We start from the raw sequence: 20395 nt of genomic DNA, 5'->3' as shown, positions 1-20395 counted from the left end.
AGTGCCCTTGAATTAGGGTTTCCATAGGTGTTTTCAAGTGTGCAGTACATGATGTCATGCTTGGAGGCTTCCCTACAAAAGCAGTGTGTAACCTCAGGCAGGCTGTAGCTGATGGTGGAAGGACAATAGCGGTTCAGTTAGATGCTGGAGTGTGGTCATGCTTACGCAGGCTGTGAGCCTCCTGTGCACGTTTTCATCGTTGGACTGGCACCTTGATTCTCAAGGTTTTTCTACTCTCGTGTTTTGCAGGCTGTGGAGTTCTGGCCTTCTGTATTTTAGCGCCTTATGTAGATGAGTTTGGAGGTTTGGGTAATGCCAGCACTCTGTGTATTAGAAGCCCTGACGCTTCAGTCTTGGCAGAGCTGAACCTCCTAAATCACAGTAGAGTATGTTTGCATTATCTGTAGGGCAGTTGAGTGTTTTTAGTAATGAATTGCATGACTTAAAGAGAAATTTCAAGGTAAACCTCCAGTGGTGCTTAATTATATTTTTAAGTGAAAATTTACAGGGTGGTTTAAATTAGATCTGCCAATTTGGGCTTCAGAAATGGCTTTATGCTTGCACAAATAACATTTTGTTTTTTTCTTTCAACAGAGGTTGCAGAACTTGAAGCTAATTTACCTTGTAAGTATAACATTTAATGGTATGCATTTTAAGGGGAAAAGGACCATTGAACTGAATGTTTCGACTGAAGTATGAACACTAATGATACTTTTTAACTGTAGGGGAAGCTGTGCAAAACTCTGCCACCCAGGCTGGGACAGGTTTTCTTTGCTCCCTCTTAAGGGGTTGTGGAGAGGTGGATCCCTTATTAGGGTCCCTTGGAAGCAGTATTGATCATTTGCCTCTAGAATTTTATTGGTGGTGGAGTGGGAGCTTCCCTCTCGTGAACCACCCAAAAGGTACCTGGAGCTGAAGAGTACATTTACTGCCTCACTCCTGGTTTTTCTCCATTCTCTAATTTTCAAAACAGTAGATGCTGTTTTAGGGGCAGAGCAAATAGCTCAGTTCTCTGGAAATGTATTAAGTCAACCTAGTGCTCTTTCACTTCACATGCAATCTCTAACCTCATGTGCATGTTAATAGTGAAAATACTAATGAAATTTTTTTTAAAAAAATCCATATTCCTTCTAAAAAAAAAAAGGCAAAATAATGTAGTTTTTGTCCTGGAATCTGTCTTGTATGTTATGCTAAAAGCTGAAAATATTAATGGCCACTTTAAAATAGGCTTTTAACAGCACAGGGTAAGTGGCTTGTTGCTTCTAAAGCTGGGGACAGATAGTTAAAAGTCAAATACATGTTTTCTGCTCTTTAGCTTTAGAAAGCTTCATTCTGTAATAGACAGCAGAACACAAAGCCCTTTTATAAATGGGAGTGAAGTTCCTACTGCTTTGTATTTGTTGCGGAGGGTGGGTGTTGACAGTGAAGCTGAGTTGTTGCTGAGCTCCCTTTCCCTTCAAGCATTGACCAGAACAGCATCATTCTGCCATGAGTTCTTGGAATGCACGCAAGCACAACGAGTTATTGCCTGCTAGGCTCAGAGGTACATTCAGAGTCCATCGCTTGCTCCACAAAACTTCCTGTGGTGCACGTTCCTGTTTTGGAGTAATCTAAGATCTTTTCCCTGCAGGGAAAGAAGCAGGAGCTGGTTGCAGCAGACCGAGAGTGTATGTGCAGGTTATTACCGTGCTGTGCATTCATACTGTCTTGTCCATATGCTTATCTAACAAAGAAAAGCAGTGAATATTCTCTGCTTACGCTGGCAGGTAGCTTGTGATGTTTCTAGTCTTTCTCCATCTAAGGGAAGCTTTGACCATATTTTTTCCTCGCCAGGTTAAATTTCAAAGTGCTGCTTCTGATGAGCATCTTTGGTTTGCTAATGATTTTAAATCCGAATCAATGCTCAGATCTCAAAAATCAAGTTTTTCCGTGTACAGACTGCCTGATGGGAGGAATTACAAGGGGGAAATACACAGAACAGAAGCAGTAAAAAAGGAGGGCAGGAAGAGACATTATTTATCTCTTCCTTTCTGTATGCTTTTCTTAAAGGCAATTATAGAGATTTTACACAGACTAATTTTAACTTTTTTGTGTAGACTCTTCTATAGGATAACCAACACCTGAGAAATGTGTATCAGGGTTTGTGGTTACTACAACGTGAATGCATTACTAGGGTTTCTGTACAGTTCTCGGTTTTTTTGGGGGGCAAATAAGGTCTCTATCTCTGATACTCTTTAGCTACTTGACTACAGAAAAAGAACAGCCAGCTTGATGGATTAAGAAGCTAAAGGCTGCCTAATGTAGATGATAATGTATCCATGGATATAGACATCTTCTAGTGCCAGTTTGACAGCTTGTTGCTGCCATAGTCAAGAAAGTCCAGTTTTGTGCATGGGAAGGCAACTTAGTTTGTGTCATCAAATGCGAAGAACAGGCTGTTATAGTGTGAACTTGAAACTAGTCAGTGGTTTCAGTACAACAGATGTATCAGATTGTTTTATCTTTTTTGCACTTGTTCTTAATTTTCACTATTCTCCTTAAATTCATCTAGTCTGAGAATACGACCATAGCGTTTAGTTTGTAATGATGCTCCATAACTTTTGCTGTTAATATGTGTAATTGGTTATGCAGAAGAAACTTGTTCAATATGACAGCTGAATGGAGACTTCAATGGCTTGGGATGAGGCCTTCAGTAAAGCTTGTATCTCATTAGGTCTTACAGGTATAAATAATCCTTTGTTGGCATAGGGCTGTGGTGGCATGACTTTTTGCAGACTGCAGTGTATGATCAAATGTCAAATATACATTACTATTAAAGAGCTTGTAAGGAAGAGATGCTCATTATCTAGGCTGTCATCTTAACGTGGAGCTAGTATATATACAAAAGACCAAATCCTTTGGCATTTCAAGGTCTTTGGACAGCATGGTTTACTGAAAGGAAATAAGCTTCTTCCTCACAGCTCAAAGAAATGAAGTTCCATTACTGCAGGTGACCTGTGACTGTATAGGGAAGAGGTGCTTAGAGACAAAGTGTAGGGGGGAATCACTTGACTGGAAGGTAGGGATTAATCAGAGAGGGAATTTGAAGAGTGTGAAAGATGGTACACTTGCTTTCCCAACAGTGGAAAAACAATTGTCTGATGTATATTATTCTTTTGCTTCACAGGTACATGTAAAGTGAATTTTCCTGACCCAAACAAGCTTCATTACTTTCAGCTAACTGTAATCCCAGGTAAGTTTGTTTGGTTTTTTTTAAGCATGTTACTTTTGTGTGTTGCTGTTTAGGAAATGTAATTTCAAGAGTTTGCTGAAGAATCCAATAACTTTCTACTCAAAAGACTGGCTGTAATACAGTGATTATTTTATAGATGGAATGGAGAAACTGGGGTGGATTTAGAGAACTAGATTCCAATAAAAATGCCATCAAAATTGAGCAGGTTAAGGAATTGTTCAGATCTTGTTTGGTCACTTCGATTGAAAACTTTTTCTCTTAGCCAATTTCAAACCATTTTGTTTTTGCTGAGAATCTTGGGCTATGTGTAGAGAAATTGTTGTATTACAGCCCTGTCATGTTGCAGATTTATTATTTTCTTCTGATTTCTTGGTTCTGTAGTGTTGAAAAGGTAGATGACAGATACAACACTGCTGGAAAACTTCAAATCCATGCATGTCTGAAGGTGCCTAACAAGTAGGAGTCTCTTAGTCTTTGAATATTCAAGTATGTGGAAGTTAGATCTTGTATTAATAATACAACTTAAGTATACTGCAAAACTTTTGCTGGCATGCTCTTCAGTAAAAGGAAAAGCTCAGGACTACGTTTTTGGAATTTATCATTTCTATTTAAATTTCTTAATAGCCATCTGAAAAATTACAGACTTCGCTCACATGGCTGTCCATTTTAGAAGAGAAACTCGTGTGTTTTATGGATGAATTTGCATGGAAGATTATTTAAACATGACATACACTTATTTTTGCTGTGCCTTACCTTTAAGACTCTGTGCAACTATTTAAATGAGAACATTGATGTGTTCAGTGTACTGAATTGTTTGAGTTACATGTTCTGGGATCAGTATCTCCCTGTCAACTAATTCTTGTAGGTGCATGTTTTCTGTAGATGCTTAATGACAACAGAATTTGGATGCAGTATGGCAATCATAGTGATGTCTTACTATGGAAATAATGGTGATAGGAATGTTTCTGATAACCCAGTATCTTCAAGTCAAACGAGCGCTAGATGTCACTGTTGGTGCTTATTAGCCAAAATCAGCTAGTGTTTCTTCGGCTGTAGAAATCTTGGGTGGTCTTTGTTAATATGTCCATTCATGTCTCCTTTTTGTGATGGAAAAATGAGTGAGACTGCCCTAGTCAGTGTAATCAAAAATAAATGCAAGTGTTGTTATAGAACTTTTAACCTCTTAAACATGAATACATGTCCTACATAGATTACTTGGTGAGTGTTAGTCTGCTTGTACCAGATGTCCTTCGGTTTGCTGCTTATATTTTGGAAATGAGTTGACTTCAAGATCATCACTGTGCAAGTTAGGGATGTCTTGAATGTGAAGCAAGCATAGCTTCTTCGTACTAATTCTGAGGTGTCTAAATACATAGTCATTTTTTGTCTGTTAACTGCTGTGTGGCAAGATGTTGCAGTTGGAAGACAGTTGTTGAGTGCAGGGCATGGTTTTTGTGCTTGCTTGGTTGCTGAAATGATCTTGGGAAGGAGATGATCTTAATTAACATTTTGTTACTCTAAATATAGCTGCACAGCTGAAGTCTCTGCAGTTGCAGTCTGACCGAAGTAAACATCTATTTTCAGCTGTGCATAATTCAGGTACAGAATCTTGTGATCAGCTACAGCTTAGTACAGCTCTCTAAAGGCAGAATATAACACATACCAAGAAAAGTTTTGTAGCTTTGATTCTCGTCATTATTGAGGTTTTTCTTTAGAGCATGCTAAATCTTAGTTATCTCTGGGGTAGCAGAGAGGCAGCTAAGTGGCAGTCACAGAATTTTTCTGGCTCAAATAGACCCAAATCCTTTCTTGAGGCAACTATTCTTGTAGTGTCTAAACAATGTTGCATGAATCTTGACAGTCAGGAGGAAGAGCCAGTTTTCTTCCTCCTGCCTGGAACTGTCTCTTGCATTGAGGAGCTGAGTTACTTCTAAAAATCCTGCTCATATATCTGGCTCTTCAGGGAGCAATTTTCAAATATCTCTACAGCTTTCCAATTGTGGAACAAGAGCTGGGCTCAGTGTGGCTGTTAGTGCCAGGGAATATCTAATGCTGCCTTGCATTTCTCACTGTTAGGAGTTGTGTAGTAAGTGTGTATAGTAAGCCAGGGTTGCTAGTCTGCACAGCAAAGAGGTTCTTGCTGGCTTGCTGCTTAGGGTTGTCGGTTTGCTTATCTGCAGTTACAGAGATTGCACCCTCCTATGACAGATCCGTTAAAGGCATGCTAATTATTTTATATTCATATTTTATGTTTATGTTCTCTTATTCTGATTCACATTAGAGCTTGAATTCTGTAACCACATTTTATAAGGAATCTTACACTGAGACAGTTTCTGAAAGTAGCCAAGGGTCGGGTACCATGAAATTACTGACTGAATGTTGTTTTTTAACTCTGGAAATGCCTTTTGCGGTCAGCATTCTAGCCTTATGCTATTGACAAAGCCTGTTCTCGGGTGCTTTGTTTTATGCAGTCATTTTGAATGTGGCTGGTGGCAAAAGGACAGCGAAAGAAGCTTCTTTAGGTTCTCACAAAAAGACTAATTTGAATAAAAAATATACTTTACCAGCAAGCAGAAATACTTTCTCCCTTGCTCTGTACTTCCTACAATAACCTTTCTTAGTAAGTATTTAATTTCACAGAATTATTCTGGTGACAGTGAGTTTTAAATTAAAATGAATTTGTAGAAAATCTTGATGAGGGTGACTGCTTATTTCACATAAAAAGTTGTCCTCCAGAAATTCCACTTCCTTTGTTACAGCTTTCTGCAGTGCACCATGAGTGGATAGGAGTAGTACGTGCTAGAAAATGGATAAGGCGCAGATTTTACTGCCACAATGGACAAACTGTGTGTTCCCGAGGCAGATACTGCTGGCTTTCTCTGCTGTCTGAAGCTTCTTTTTCCTTCTGTTATCTGAAACAATCGTTCTGTCATTGAAAAATGCCCTTATGCCACCACTTGTGTCTATTGTAGCTTTTGTGCCAGTATCTTATTGGATCAAAGGCTAGGAAAAATAAGGAGATAGATGTTTATAAAGCGGGCAAAGTCCTGCTTGCTGTACTGATATTTGGAGCACAAAATTGGAAGCTGGGGCTAAAACATGATAATGACCTGGAAAAAAAAAAAGCTGGGTTTAGGTAGCTTGCACATGAAGAAAACCAGAGGAATATGTAGAGTTAATGCAATTTTCCTGCAGTTCCCAGGGTAGTTTGGGGTTAGTGTGATTATTTGAGTCCCGTTCTTCAGGGAATTAATAAAGAGCCTGTCTTCTGTTTTACATGCCATAAAATGACAAATTTCGGTGAGCACGGCTGAGCATTTCAACGCTGCTGATTCAAGGAGCTACTATCAAAAGCACATCCTTTGTGGCCTGTCCTAATTATCTTGCATTTTCTTTTAAAGCGATAAAATAATTTGGTATTTTCACAGCACTTCTAGCCATCAAAACACAAATGCAAACTAATCTTAGAGTCAGGTTTTTAATAGTGAAACTGGAGACTAAAGTGGGAGGGATGCTTGCTCTTTTAATACAGCTTGAAGACATAAATTCAGTAGGAGTAAAACTGGAGCTCAGACATACTCCCTTTTTGCAAAAGTCTCATCGGTGGCCAGCTTCCTATGTTATGTGCCAAAGCTATTTTATTTGGCTGTTTTATTTATAGCGCTTTCCTCACTAACTTTGCCAGAACTTCAGTTTTTCCCAATGTTACATGCCTAAAAAAATGAGGGTCTTTGTTCCAGTCTGTATGGGTGTTATGGGACACAGGGAAGGAAACTACCATGTGGGAAAACCTATTTACTTGCTTGAGGTGCCATAAGATGACTTCCTCATGAAGGCTTATCTTGTTAATGCGTTGCAAGTTTTCTGACTGGGTACTGAGGCTTTCCAGAGACAGGAATTTTTCACTATATGTTTGAGGGATTGATAATAAGTAGCATGCTTTATTGTTGTTTAGTGAAAAGATTTACAAAGATACAAGGAGAATTGTAAAAAAGAAAAAAAAAGGGGGGGAGGGGAGAAGAGGAGAGATGCTTTATTGTTCTGATTTGGTAAATATGGCCTTGCTTAGTTTATAACAGACCCAGTAGTGCACTTTTTGGTTAGTGCTAGTGTGGACTGATGCCAAGCTAAACCTGAAACATAAAACGAGAAGTTGTAATGCAAGACAGTGAGTATTGAGGGAAGCAATCCTGTAAGGATGTGGAAGTGACTTGCAGTGTGAGGTAGAATATCTAAAGTACTCTAAGTCTTCCAGAGATTGTTCAACCTTACATAGAACACAGAAAAGCAAATAAAAGAAAATGGAACTAATACATGAGGAATCTCTTAGGGCCTGTGGAGATGTTAATATGTGGTTAGAAAGTGCTTGAGCTAATCTAAAATGTTTTTTGCAGAGAAAAAGGAGTGTTCTTTCACTCCTTGGTCCTGGTGCTACTTCTGCTGACACTGGTGATAATTTAACCTCTCTGCAGGAAACCGAGCTCTTCATGCAGTGATGGTTTTATACAGTGAGAGGCTCAGCTGGGCTTGTCCCCTCCAGCTGAACTTGCCTTGTCCGATTTCATCCTGCACGTGGACGCTGGGAGTTTCTTCTGTGGCTGGGTGGAAGTGGAGCTATCCTGAGCTACGTCTGTGTGGTGGGGAAAAACAGAGAAAGTGAAGAACAACTGTTCAGCTTTTCCCCCCCACTCCATGCATCTCTTGAGCAAGGTCAGAGTGAGTGATCTTGGGAGTCAAAGACTACCTTAATGTTCCTGTACGCTACAGGGGCTGTAGGCCTGGCGTTTTCAGTGTGCAGAGGGACATGGAGAGTGGCTTTTCTCTTTGCTGCTTGACTGGCAAGAATCTGGCAGTGTTTGGCAAGCTCTCCTCCCTTGGAGCTGTTCTTGAATGTTTCTTTTGGACAATTGTGTTACAGTGAGGATTTTCTTTGACATAAGGCACATGTACATACATCTATCAACAGGCATCTATTTCACATTAGCAGGGTCGAATGTGATGAGCTGCTGCACAGTTTGCTCCAAGTCCGCAAAATAAGGAACTATTGAAATTAAGCCAAGGAAAATAATTTTCTGCTGCCGGACTTCCTGAGCGACCTTAACAGCGGTGGTGGTTCTCCTTTGCCTTGCTGTACTGTCAGCAGGCTTCTCCCTGTGCAAACACATGTGGGTGTTTCATGTGATTGCTTGTGTTGGGAAGTGATAGCTTGATAAGTGCTTATGAGCTAATGGGCAGTGAGGAGGCCCGTGGAAGGCTTTGAGGTATGTGGCTTGCACTATAACAAATGCTGAATTCCTGTATGGTGTTGTCTATTTGTTTTAATATGATCACTGAAAGACCCGAGATTCTTTTGACTGGTTTTTACAAGGAGCAGCATCACACTTGGAAATAGTGAGGATGAGGATGCACGTTATAATGTGCTAGATGGCAGATAAAGTGCAGTTAGCTGTGTCCTGTATGGTAACTCGGTGGTGCTTGAGCTGTTTGAACTCCCCAGGGGATATTGGAGCATTTTCCTAATTATTCCTTCCTGGAACAGTCAGAATCTTGCTTTGAGTGTTTTGCACATTTGACAGGGAGCAGTTTCATTAAAGTGATATTGGTATAACTCACCTTTTACATCTCATTCTTTAGAAATGGCTCGCTTTACTGATTTTTATCTTAGTATATTTGAAAACAAAAGATGAATGTTTTTATCTGGCTTTTTTCCATAAAAATCAGTGCATGTGCATTTACTTTCTGGTAAAGCGTAGTGTGCCTGAGAAGACTGCTTAATAAATCAAACACACGTCAAAACTGAATTGGAGTGGAAATGGAGAATGTATTTGAAAAGTGTATGTTCTGGACAGGTTATTAAAGTGAGATTTGCAGTGGCTAAAGGCTTGCAGCGATGTGCTGCACAGTTCAGTGGGGAGGCAGCTGTAAACATTTCTGTGTGTGATGGGGAAGACCAGCCATGTCCTGTTTTCACGCTCTCTGCCTATGCTACTGTTGCAGTCCAAAATTTCTGATGCTGTCCACATGTTGAACCTGCCAGTGGTCTACACAAAGACTCCTTGGAGCAACCACGATGTGCTTCCCAGCAACCCTTTCACTGTTCTGCAGGCACAGGTCTCTTGGACTGTTATGCTGGGTGTAGTGTGCAGTTGAGTGTCATCTTTTGGCAGCATCAGCTTTTACTGGCTCAGTTCCCTCTGCAGCTGAGGGTTTGTGTTATTTAACAGGGTGATGCCCTTGCCTCTTCAGTAAGGCAGCTGATAAGAGATTGCAGAGGAGGAGGATAGGAGCTGACTGCTCTCTTGTGATTATGGCATTTGGTGTGGAAGGTATACACTTGTGCTGACAGTGGTGAGATTGTAGTGCGGAGTGAACTGTGAGTAGGTGGGTGTGGTGCATTGGTTGGCAGGACAAAATAGAAGGCCTTGCTAGATCTGTGTAGGGACTGGGAAAGTGGCAGATCCAGAAGGCACCATCCTGAAAGAGGGTTTTGATGAGACATAATAGAGGAGCTAGAACTTTTTTGTGTTTTAGAACAAGCTAGATAATAAGAAAACTTTTTAAAATCTTTCTGTAAGCTATGGATAGCTTAACAGAACTTTCCTTTGCAATGTTGGTTTTGAAAATAATATTAAAAATACTGTCATACAACAATACCCAGCCTTCCTGACCCTCAAACCTTTACCGTGGCTGTACCAGGTGATACAGAGAGCTAGAGTACTCAAGGTAGTTTTAAGTCTGAGCATTCCTCAGGAGTCCCAAAAGCCCACTGTGGGCCAGGTACCTGTCTGTTCTACTTTGTGAATGAGAATTTGATAATGGCAATGTCAGGCAGACACATCTCAGGTCACTTGCAAGCATTTCACCTTCCAAGCACAGCCATCTTGAGAGCTTACAGGCTGACTATTATCCTATTATATTATCTTTGGTTAATGCAACTAGATATTTTCAGACTTCATATTTTAAAATTTAGCTGTTTTAAAAATTCAGTATTGAATGTGAGGTTGACAGGCAGGCAGATTTTCTGAACTGATATATCATCTGAAGATAATTACTATACAAGAGCCACTTAGTCTTTTATTGTAGCACACTCTGAAGCGTGCTCTTGCACACCATTATTCACATTATGATGTGTGATTGCTAGCACAAGTCTGGGAAGATGTGCTAAATCCTGGAGTGGGATTTAGCATGCATTAGCAAGTGTCCAAGTATGTGTCCAGCTCATTCCAATGGTCGGTGTTGTGGTACCGCATGCCATATAGCTGCTGTGTGGCAGAATTTTGTTTACACAGACATGCGAAAATTATTCAAAGGTTCATCTAGCTTGGTGTTGCCTGGAACTCTGGTCAGGAACGTGTTTTTTCCAGGATCACTTTGGGACTGTTGACTCTTCTGACTTAATTTCTGCTGGAAAGGTTTTGGGAGTGAGGGAAGACACTGTGTGCACACTCTTTGGACTAGGATGCAGCTAGCATTACAGTGTAACTAGGTTAAGTACTTGATGATAACCCTGTGCTGTTATTTTAATCTTTGTAATGACAGATATTTTGTGTTATATGGCATCTGTTATTTTATCTTATTTAACTATTCTGTTGTTTTTTCCTTTGCTAGATGAGGGCTATTACCAAGGTGGAAAGTTTCAGTTTGAAATTGAAGTTCCTGATGCTTACAATATGGTGGTGAGTATTTGTCATTCATCTAGTAGTTATCACTTTAGACTTCCTTTCCAGGTAACAGGACTTCAGGGGCAACTTGGCATTGAAATGAAGAAAGGACCTTCTGTCTGTTACTAAAATATCATGAGTTTGTAGAAAAATTTTGGTTGTCTGGAGTTTTTGGAGGTCATCTGAACTCCTCAAAGTTGGGGTAGCGTTAAAAGTGGGATTTGGTTGCTCAAGGCCTGGGCCAGTTGGCATTTCAAAATTTCTTAGGATGGACATTCCACTGCCTCTCTGGGCCTCTGTTCTAATGTTTAATCACCTTTGTGACTTTTTTCCTATATCAGGTCAGAACTTCCCTCTTTACAGCTTGTCTGCTGCCTCTTGCTTTATCACTGTGCACCTCTAAGAGCCTGACTCCATCTCCTCTGTACCCTCCCATTAGGCAGCTGTGGACAGCAATAGGGTCCCCACCTTCAGCCTTTTCTGCTCCAGGCTGAACAAAACCAGATCCCTCAACTCTCCTTGTACTGTGTGTGCTCTGGTCTCATCACCATCTTGGTGGCTGGCTGCTGGGCTCCCTCCAGTTTGTCATTATATCTGCTACCGGGGAGTTCAAAATGGGACGTAATAGTTCCGGACACAGTGTCATGAATCCCAGGGAGTGGGGAATAATCATTTCTCTGGTTATTCTCTTGCAGTCCAGTTTTTGCAACCAAACAGCCTTGAGACTTTTACTGCCTCAATGATATTATTCCTTAAAGGAAAAGTGAGTATTTGCAGATGAGTCAGACCTGAGGGTCTCCCTTCTGGCTGAGGTTCCACTCTCATCTTTTCTCTCTCCTGTTAGTTATTCTTGAGACCTGCACTTAATGATTATTCTCACCAAAAAAAAAAAAATATCTAAAGAGTGAAATAGGTGAACAGAAAGGAAAAAAATTTCTTTTTGTTTCTCTGGGGCCTTCAAACTGGTGGTTATAGTTGTGATATTAGACTTAGGCACTTAATCCCTTTTGAGGGCATGCAGTGGAAGACGTGGAAAGCACAGACATGGTGACAAGTAGCCTACTTTTGCACACTCTGCCAGTTCTACTGCCTGTCTCCCAGACTGGTTAGTTAAGTATCTTTAAAAAAAATTAACAATTTCAATGGTTATTAAGCAAACAACTTTCTAGAGCAACTACAAATGATTGCAATATCTTATAGTAGATAAATAGAAAGCTCCAGACAACTTGGTCTTTTCAAGCATGAGAAATGCTGGTATTTCATTATTGTACTTTACTAAAATTGCAGAACTGTGTAAGGGAGGGGAGATGCAATTACAATAAAAATAACTTCAGACGTTGTTTTCAGAGTTTAGCTGTCAAAAGAACAAGATTGACTCCAAAAATGGAAAACAGCTGGGGCACATGTCTGGTTCTCAGGAGTTACACCTGCCATTCTGTGTTCTGATAGCTTCTTGTGTAAGGAAACTAGACTCATTTGAGCATTTGAGTTGCAGTATTTGCATTTAGGTATATGAATTGCAGGAAGAAGTAAACCTAACTTCTTTTTTTTTGAACGGTTGTGATAATTTTGCTTGCTTTTGTAACTTTTTTTTCCCATCGTTCTACTTTCTATTTTCTTTCTTTTGGTTTTGATACTTCAGAGCTCTTTCAGAGAGGCTGAAGAATGTATAGGAGAGGATACTAGAGGAATGTTTCCAGGAAGACCTTTGGCTTATGTGTTCAGATGCAACAAGCCTAAATTCAGCATTATATATATGTAGTAGTTGCAGTCACAGCATTGTTTATATACAAATGTGAAGGAGGCACAGTGGTCTAGAATGTACTAGCTTGAATTCCCAGACTGAGCTTGGGGAATGGAGCATTAACACTGCTAGTAGAGTAGAAAGGTTATGTTTCTGAAATTGGAGGAGTTGGGTCTGCATTCCAGAAGATGCCTTCACAAGTTTCCTAATATTCCTTTACTTATACTGCATGTCCCATGTATTCATAGACTATATTTTATAAAAAGCTCATGCTTGTAGAGAACCATAGCACTTCTGAAAGATTTGAATTTTCCTCCTCCTTTTTTTTGACAGCTGTGCTCTTCTTTCATGGTAATATTGGTCAAGAATTATTTCCTCAAGCTTGCTTTTTTTACATGTTTAGGATCCTGACTGTCTGTATTGATCTACTTCTAAAACACCTATATGTACTAATAGTGTTTGCAGTTGTATGGTTTTGACTGTGTTTTTTTTTAAGTTCCCCTTAACCTCACCAGAGAATTTCATACAGGCTTACTAGCTTGTGTGTGATTACGCACACACTATAAATACAAAGGTGGTCATTTAAAGTTGACTGCATCCTTGTTCTAACTTGAATAAATTGTGCCATTGCATACCTGAGAAACATGGCCTTCAGTAAAAAGGGGAAAACTCTGTCACATTGTCTGCTGTCTAATTTTTTAGTCATCTTCAATAATAGCAGTTTAACCACTGTGGTAATGCTGGGCCCAGGGGAACATACACAACATAGACTGATTTTAATTTCTTAAATTTTTGTTTGAAGTGTTCCCCTAAAAAAACACACTGCTGGAGGAAAGCATTTGCTATGTGTTAAGGGAAGAGATGAATGTTAATTTTGATCTGGGTTTTTTTTGCTTCTCAATTTCTATAATTAAAAAATCTTCTGGTTTGTTATGGCTCCCTGCTCAGCACTGCCAGAAAATCTACAGCAAATGTTAATTAGAGACTTTTAAATTCTGAGCATCTCTCATTCAATACAAAAGTAAAAAAGTTTGCCTTTGTGCAATTTGAAACAAAAAGCAATAGGTTGAATGTTGGATTATGGTCAGGTTATTAATGAAAATGTGTATGTTCACAAATATTGAGATAATTATGCTGAGACCATGGTTTGTTTTCTGGCCGGCAGAGTAGGACTGAAACAAGTGTTGGCAGTATTTCTAATGGAGCTCTTCAGACCTGCCAGTGCTCTTTCAGCCCATAATTAAGGTTGGGATATCACACATCTGTGTCAAGCTCCTTGCAGCAGTGCTGAACACATTTGTGTTGGGAGTAAAAATACTGGGCAAGACTGGCAAGTCATTATAGCTCTGCTTCAGAGCCTGCATCCTCTTTCTAGCTAATCTTTTTAGCCTGCAGAAAAAAAGGACATCTGTTTTTAAAGCTACAAAATGCATGATTTATAGTATACTTTCTGTAATGGCATCCTTTAATTTCTGTAGCATACTGTTGCCAAAATCCTGTGTGTTTGCTGCTACTCTGAGGATTTCTTCTTTTTTTGCCCTTCATTCCTCATAAGCAAGCATTCAGCTTCTGCAGTGGGAAAAGTGGATGTGTAGAATGGTGATGTAGTAGAAGAGTATAAGAATACATAATTGAAGAGGAAAAACTTGAAAGATTTTTGTGTTGTGGACTGCAGCCATGGCATACTACTCTGCCCAGTGAAGCATTGGAGGCTGATTTGGAAAGTAGAGAATCTGAATACAGAGAAGTAACGTATCCTTGTACTTTAGGTGTGACTGACTAGGATGTGCATCAATTTCTGATACCTGGGCTATAAAACTTCCTTAGTGTGAAGATTCAAGAGGCTGAAATGTGGGAGGGATGCTTTGGAGCAAGCATTACTGTGAAGTGCTGCCTCTTGCTTGTGAACAGAGCACACAGCTGGTTAGAGTTTAATCAGCCTTCTGTACCATTGAACTGCTGTACTGAGAATTAGAAATGTTTATTATGATTATCTGTAAGGCAATAAAATATTATAAGGGTTCTTCCACTGTATCTGTAATTAACCTATTTCAGCTACTGGAGATGGGGATAATTTTAGAAGCATCTGAGCTTGAGAACTGTTCCTATTTTTAATTGGTTATTGGAGGCATGAGCATGGTTCAGATGGATTTGTGCTACAGTAATTTGCATCACCCCACTCTGCAGCCTCGTGGGCTGTGTTTCACTCTGTGCTTTACAGAAAGGCTGAGGAGAGGTAAGAGCTCACCATGGGCTTTTCCTAAAGCAGTGTGTTTCCCAAAGCAGGGAACTCTTCCAAGTACTACAGCTGGGCATTGTCATGTTGGCTAGTCCCAATGATTGTGTTCATTGTTGCTGATTTAATACTGTAACTGAGCAAGTATAGGTGTTGATTGTGCCTGAACCAAGCAATAATCGAATGAAATGGACCTGATGGTATCTGTGGTCCCTAAATGATCTTTCTCCTGCACTGTTGTTCTGTGGAGGCACACAACACCCCAGAAGTCATGTTCCTGAGTAGTCCTTTTGAGTTCGTTTGGTTAGTACACTAATAAGTACTTCCTGCTGTTGGCTTAATGTTTTAATATGTACTATACCTAGTGTTCTCCGTTAAATTTCTTTCTGCCTGATTGAGGCAGACCCGGGATCTCTATCTTTTTTTCTTTCAGTGAAACTGCTACGGAGAACTCTTAGCATTAAAAGTTATTGTTCACTCGTAAACTCCCGTATTGGAAATGGGGCCAGAATGGGGAATTCTGTTCATGCCTCTGAGTGAACAGTCAGGTGATGCTTCCTGCAGCACTAGTGAAGGAAATGAAGGTAGTCATGCTCCCAAGGGCCAAGCATATAAACATGATCCTGAATGGAAAGGCCTCAGCTTTCCAGGAATGGTCGGAGTAAAAAACATCCTGAAAGGAGGACTTCATCCCATGTATGTCCCAAAAATGTTTTCCAAAATGAATTTGTGCACCTTGGATCTGTTCCTTCTGTAAGCATCTGATTCAGGCTGGCTGCTTTTGGAGCCTTGGGAAAACCTGGCATTGCATCTGCAGAATCTTCTGCTATGATCCAAACTCTTTCACAGCTCAGATTTCCTTGATTTTTTTTTATAGCACTGTTTTAGGGGCATGCCATAGATGGAGCCAATAGGCTTGAGCTTTTGATGTTTTCTGGACTTGATGTACTGTCCATGTTCTGAGTACAAAAAGAAGAAAAAGTAGTTCATCCTGAGAGTCCTCTTCCCTCTAAAGTTGGAGCTAATCTGTGCAGAAGGATACTACAGTGAGAAAAGTAAGAGTATTGATATTTAACTTTTGTTTTAGGGCATTAAAAGTCTTTGGAAGGTCAACACTTAATTTTATCTGTTCTGAATTGCTGTTAAAAGTTTCAAATTTTCTTTCTTAATTCTTCTGTAAAGCTAACTGCTGAAGTACTAAAAGACATGTTGGTCTCTACTAGTATATGAGGGCTTCCTCCTGTCCCAGGCAGAGAGCGTGGGATGTACCTGCTCCACAGCTCAGAACACTTCATATTTCATGATATTTGGGAAGACCAATGGCTGATCCCTGCTTGCGTATCCATGTGTACATGAAACTGCCCTTAATACGTTGCATCCTTTCCAAATGTACTGTTCTTTATATCCATAGCAGGTGTACAGAGTGAAGGGAAGATTTCTTTAATACTGTAACTTATTATTTACCAGACAACCTGTGGACTTTTTTCTTTGGTGATGAGATATTGTGTCAGAACAGAAAACAGTTGGTACTGGTAAGGATGTTGCAGAGGGATCATGAGAAGGACACTGGAGCAGAGTTAGTTAATTTTTGTAGTGTTTCCTTTTAGAAATACTAAAATTTGTTGGTAAACCTGTCACTTGGCATTTAAAAAAAATATTATTCTTGTTAGGAAACAGGCTGCACATTCATGAGCTTTTGTGCAAAGCAAAGAGGAATTTGTTAGTGTTTGTGCTTACAAAACCTGCTGGGAATGTTGCTGTCCATACAGACATCAGAGGAAGCTGTGAATCAGCAAGCAAAACATTTAATGGTGTACACAGCAAATACCTTTAGTGCCAAGTGCTGCTGCCTGACCTCTGTCTCTGCAGCAGCTTTTCCCCAAGCGCTGCTTTTTTTGGTTGACTGGCAGCCCAGAAAGAGGTTAGTGGGAGATGACTGGGGGATGAATTGCTTTAAAAAAACAAACTCCCTTTTTCTGCCTTGAGGTGCAGCTGGTGAAATAATGGGTGCTACAAGACAAGGGACCTGGTGCTTTAAGGAATTGAACCTGATGGGTAGTACAGATCTAGTTTAACACCCATGTAAAACTAAACTGGTTGCCACCACAAGCCTGGCCTCGTTTGTAGCTCCCATGGTTCTGGCATATCATGTTGTCAGAGTAGACAGTCTTAGGGACTCTCTGGTTTACCAAAGTTTTTATGATATCAGGTGCCTTAGGCAGCAGTCAAAAGCTGGGAATTTAGCAGCAGAGCTGCTATTAGTCCTTTTTCTGGCCAATATGTTAGTTGTGGAAAGTGAACAACAAAGGGATTTGGTTCCTGAGGGATCAGATGCCCAAATGAGGGGCTTGCACCTACCTTTTTGGTGACCCTGCTTTATACAGGTCTTGGGTTGGAACTGATGAAATGGAAGTTGGGTTCATGCCTCCATATGGGAGTGTTGAGGTGGTGCAAGGAAGTGTGCATGCCTTGGGCAGTTCTTGTCGAGGCCTACTCCTCTTCCATGTGTCGAGCTGGGTAATCCATTCCACTGAAAGCACAGGGCAGTGTGGCTTTGTTTTCTTTGACTCATTTCTCCGTACTGTGTGCTTAGCTGTGTTTGGTGTTCAGTTTTGGCTGATCTCAAGAAGTTCAAGAACTGGTGGGGGAGAGTGGTAAGAAATACCTTAGGGCTAGCTTTAGCTTGGTCTCTGGAATCTGTATTCCTGTTACTGCCTCTTCTGGGGAATTATGTTTTGTAGAAACTATAAAAAGCTGGAGTCACAGTTGCAGGGCAGTTTTACAAGAATGCTTTGGGACTGTCTAGGGAAAATATTTCAAATAAGCAGAAATTTGGAACCAATGTTAGGAACCCCATCCCTTCTCTAGGGAAACGGTTGTGAAAAACTATGGTTACAGGACACATAACCATACCTCTATTAGTACACCTGTCATGTTAGAATGCCAAATTGAGCAAGATCTGAAACTGTTAATTAAGTTCATTTATTGATTAGCACTTATATTTGGTCTCTCATTTGGTGAGAATAACGGAGGGGAGAGATTTCTTTAAAAATGCAGCTAATAAGTAATGAGACAAACTTGATCCGAAGCTTGTTGTGCACAACTTCTACTAAACTGAAGTCAGCGTATGCGTAGTTCTCAAATGCTTGCAATGCTTTCTTGTACCATCTGTATGTATTCACCAGTATGAAGTGGACTGAGAATGGACCTGAAAGACTGTTTCCATTATCAAAACTAATGAGATCTTAAAAGAGAAGTGGCTCCTTAGAAATGGAGAAGAAAATCAATCTGTTCACTGTTGTGGCCCCCAACAGAGGTTGGATCTACCTGAGCAGCTTTCAGTATCTGAGGCGAAGGATGGGTTTGAGCAATGAAATAAATGGATTTTGTAAGCCTTGTTGTGGAAAGTGTCACATGCGTCACCTGGAGATGGCTGGAGGTATTCAAGTGAAACATCTCGAGGAAATCTTGTGTGGATTTGTTGGTCTAAGGAGGACTCAAAAATGACTTGGAACAAGCTCAAAGGAGAAGTTTTGTCTGAAGATAAATTTTATGATAGTGCTGCACTTGTCCTGTCTGTCTAACAGAGGAAGGAAGGGAGAAAAAGAGAAAATCTTTGTCTTACTGTCAGGAGTAGGTTTTTTTAATTTTTAGAGATGAAAAACACTTTGAAAGGATAAAGCAATTCTTTTGTTTCCATGATACAAAAAGAGACACCAGTTAATTCACTCAGGCTGTGAGGATTTGGGGATTTTTTTTAAAAGATTTAGTTTGTATAAAGCTTTTTTCTATTGATCAATGCATTCCCTGTTTGAAGGTGCATATGATAGAGACTTACTCTTTTATCTTGATCTACTGGCATGGAATAAATACTGCTGCTTTCCCTTTCTTGAGAACTAGACATAATCTTTCAAAACAAATGAGGGTGTAGCTACTGAAAAGCTGTGCTGTTAGAAAACTTCTTAGGAGAACATTTGTTTTGAAGGTAGAAAGTGTGAGACTGTTTTCTGGATGCCATTTAATTTTCAGTAATGCTGTGATCCAGCACTAGCGCAGTCAGTGTCCTTCTGTGAAACAAGTGGAGAAAAGTCAATGTCTATAGTATAAATTGCAGATTCACTGTGGTGATAGTTGTTCTTTTAGTGCAGACAGGTATGTAATTGGTAGCTCAGTACCATGCATGTTTTCTTACCTCTTCATCAAGGAGTCTTAGTTAAAAAAAAATCTGTTTTACTAAAAAGATAATTGGGAAGTTGAGAACAAAGCAATGAGACAAAACACATCATGCTGCTATGCAAATACAGCTATTTAAGCTATTTTATCTCTTGACTGAAGACTTCATGGGAAGCAGTGGAGGAAAATAGCTCCACATCTATGGTATGTGATATAATTGAAGTTATGAAAGGTACTGGTCTGTGCTGATGTGTTCCAGTACACTTACTATAAGAAATAATCTATTTGATTGAAAGCTGCAAATTGTAATTTGGAGAGCATGGCTGGAATGACGTGCTGTTGCTAAGCTACTGGAATTTTTATGACCCACTCTTTTTATTTACTTCACAAAACTAGAACAAATGAGGCTGTATTTTAAGAACCTGTATTTCAAAACCCGCTATGGAATTCAGAAATCTGGTGATCTTGCCTGAAAATAAGTTTGGTGGCTTTTTATGTTAGTGTCTTAAGTTCGGATATGAAGCTTCTTGTGATACTTCCTGTTCAATTGTGAACAGGAAGGTCTTGCGTTTAAAAGAAGCTGTTCTTTTGGTGTAGTTATTACCATTGCATCCTCTGCTGCTTTTTAACAAACTCCCTGACTTGGATAAGCCTTGGGGGAAAACACTTAGCAGTTTTCTGGTTTGAGTTGTTGTCTTACTGGTTAAGTGTTAAGAAACTGAATAACATGGAATATTTTCTTTCCCCTGAAGTAGACAGGATAAGAGAGTAAATTTTGTTAGCTTTATTTAAAGTTTTGTTTTTCTAAGAAATAGCCTAATACCAGCACAAATACTTTTGTAAAGAGTTGAGAGAAGCTAAAAGGGCAGAGAAAGCCAGTGTAATTCCTGTAGGTTTTATTTTTGGTGTCTTTAACGTACAAACCTGGGCTGTGAATATAAAATGTATTTGCCTCTTTCAGTTCTGTGACTTGTACCAGTGATCCAGTTTTATTTTAAAGGATAACATCATAATTTGTTTTCTCTCCTGGCAGCCTCCAAAGGTAAAATGCTTGACAAGAATCTGGCATCCAAACATTACAGAGACGGGAGAAATCTGCCTAAGGTACCAACAGCATTCTGTTTTCTTTAAACCTTGGAGGTTTGTCTGTGTGATGAAACATTGTATGTGATTTTCATGCCAGTATTTTTTTAACAGATTCTTCAAATCAGTGGCATGTGACCCTTAGGAACTTAGACATCTACTGAAAGTATTCTTGCCATGTGTTAGAGACCATGTAGAGCCTGGCTTTTCAGGTTCAGACTTAATGTTTTGTTCTACTTAAGGTAAAAAATGTAAACTCCAATCTA

At 39.8% G+C, this 20395-nt stretch overlaps 1 protein-coding gene across 1 annotated transcript in view; it reads left to right on the top strand.

The window, feature by feature from the left end:
- Positions 1 to 20395, top strand: part of UBE2F (ubiquitin conjugating enzyme E2 F (putative)) — an 84867-nt gene that overhangs the window by 11415 nt on the left and 53057 nt on the right. Inside the window, exons 3-6 of the mRNA XM_075755998.1 lie at positions 595 to 624; positions 3167 to 3232; positions 10841 to 10908; positions 20080 to 20150. Coding sequence (XP_075612113.1) covers positions 595 to 624; positions 3167 to 3232; positions 10841 to 10908; positions 20080 to 20150 — 235 coding nt within the window. The remainder of the gene's footprint in view (positions 1 to 594; positions 625 to 3166; positions 3233 to 10840; positions 10909 to 20079; positions 20151 to 20395) is intronic.

Source organism: Balearica regulorum, chromosome 6, assembly GCF_011004875.1.
Source record: "Balearica regulorum gibbericeps isolate bBalReg1 chromosome 6, bBalReg1.pri, whole genome shotgun sequence".
Classification (NCBI taxonomy): Eukaryota; Metazoa; Chordata; class Aves; order Gruiformes; family Gruidae; genus Balearica; species Balearica regulorum.
Note: the sequence above shows the minus strand (reverse complement) of the source record. Positions and strands in the feature narration are given on the sequence as shown.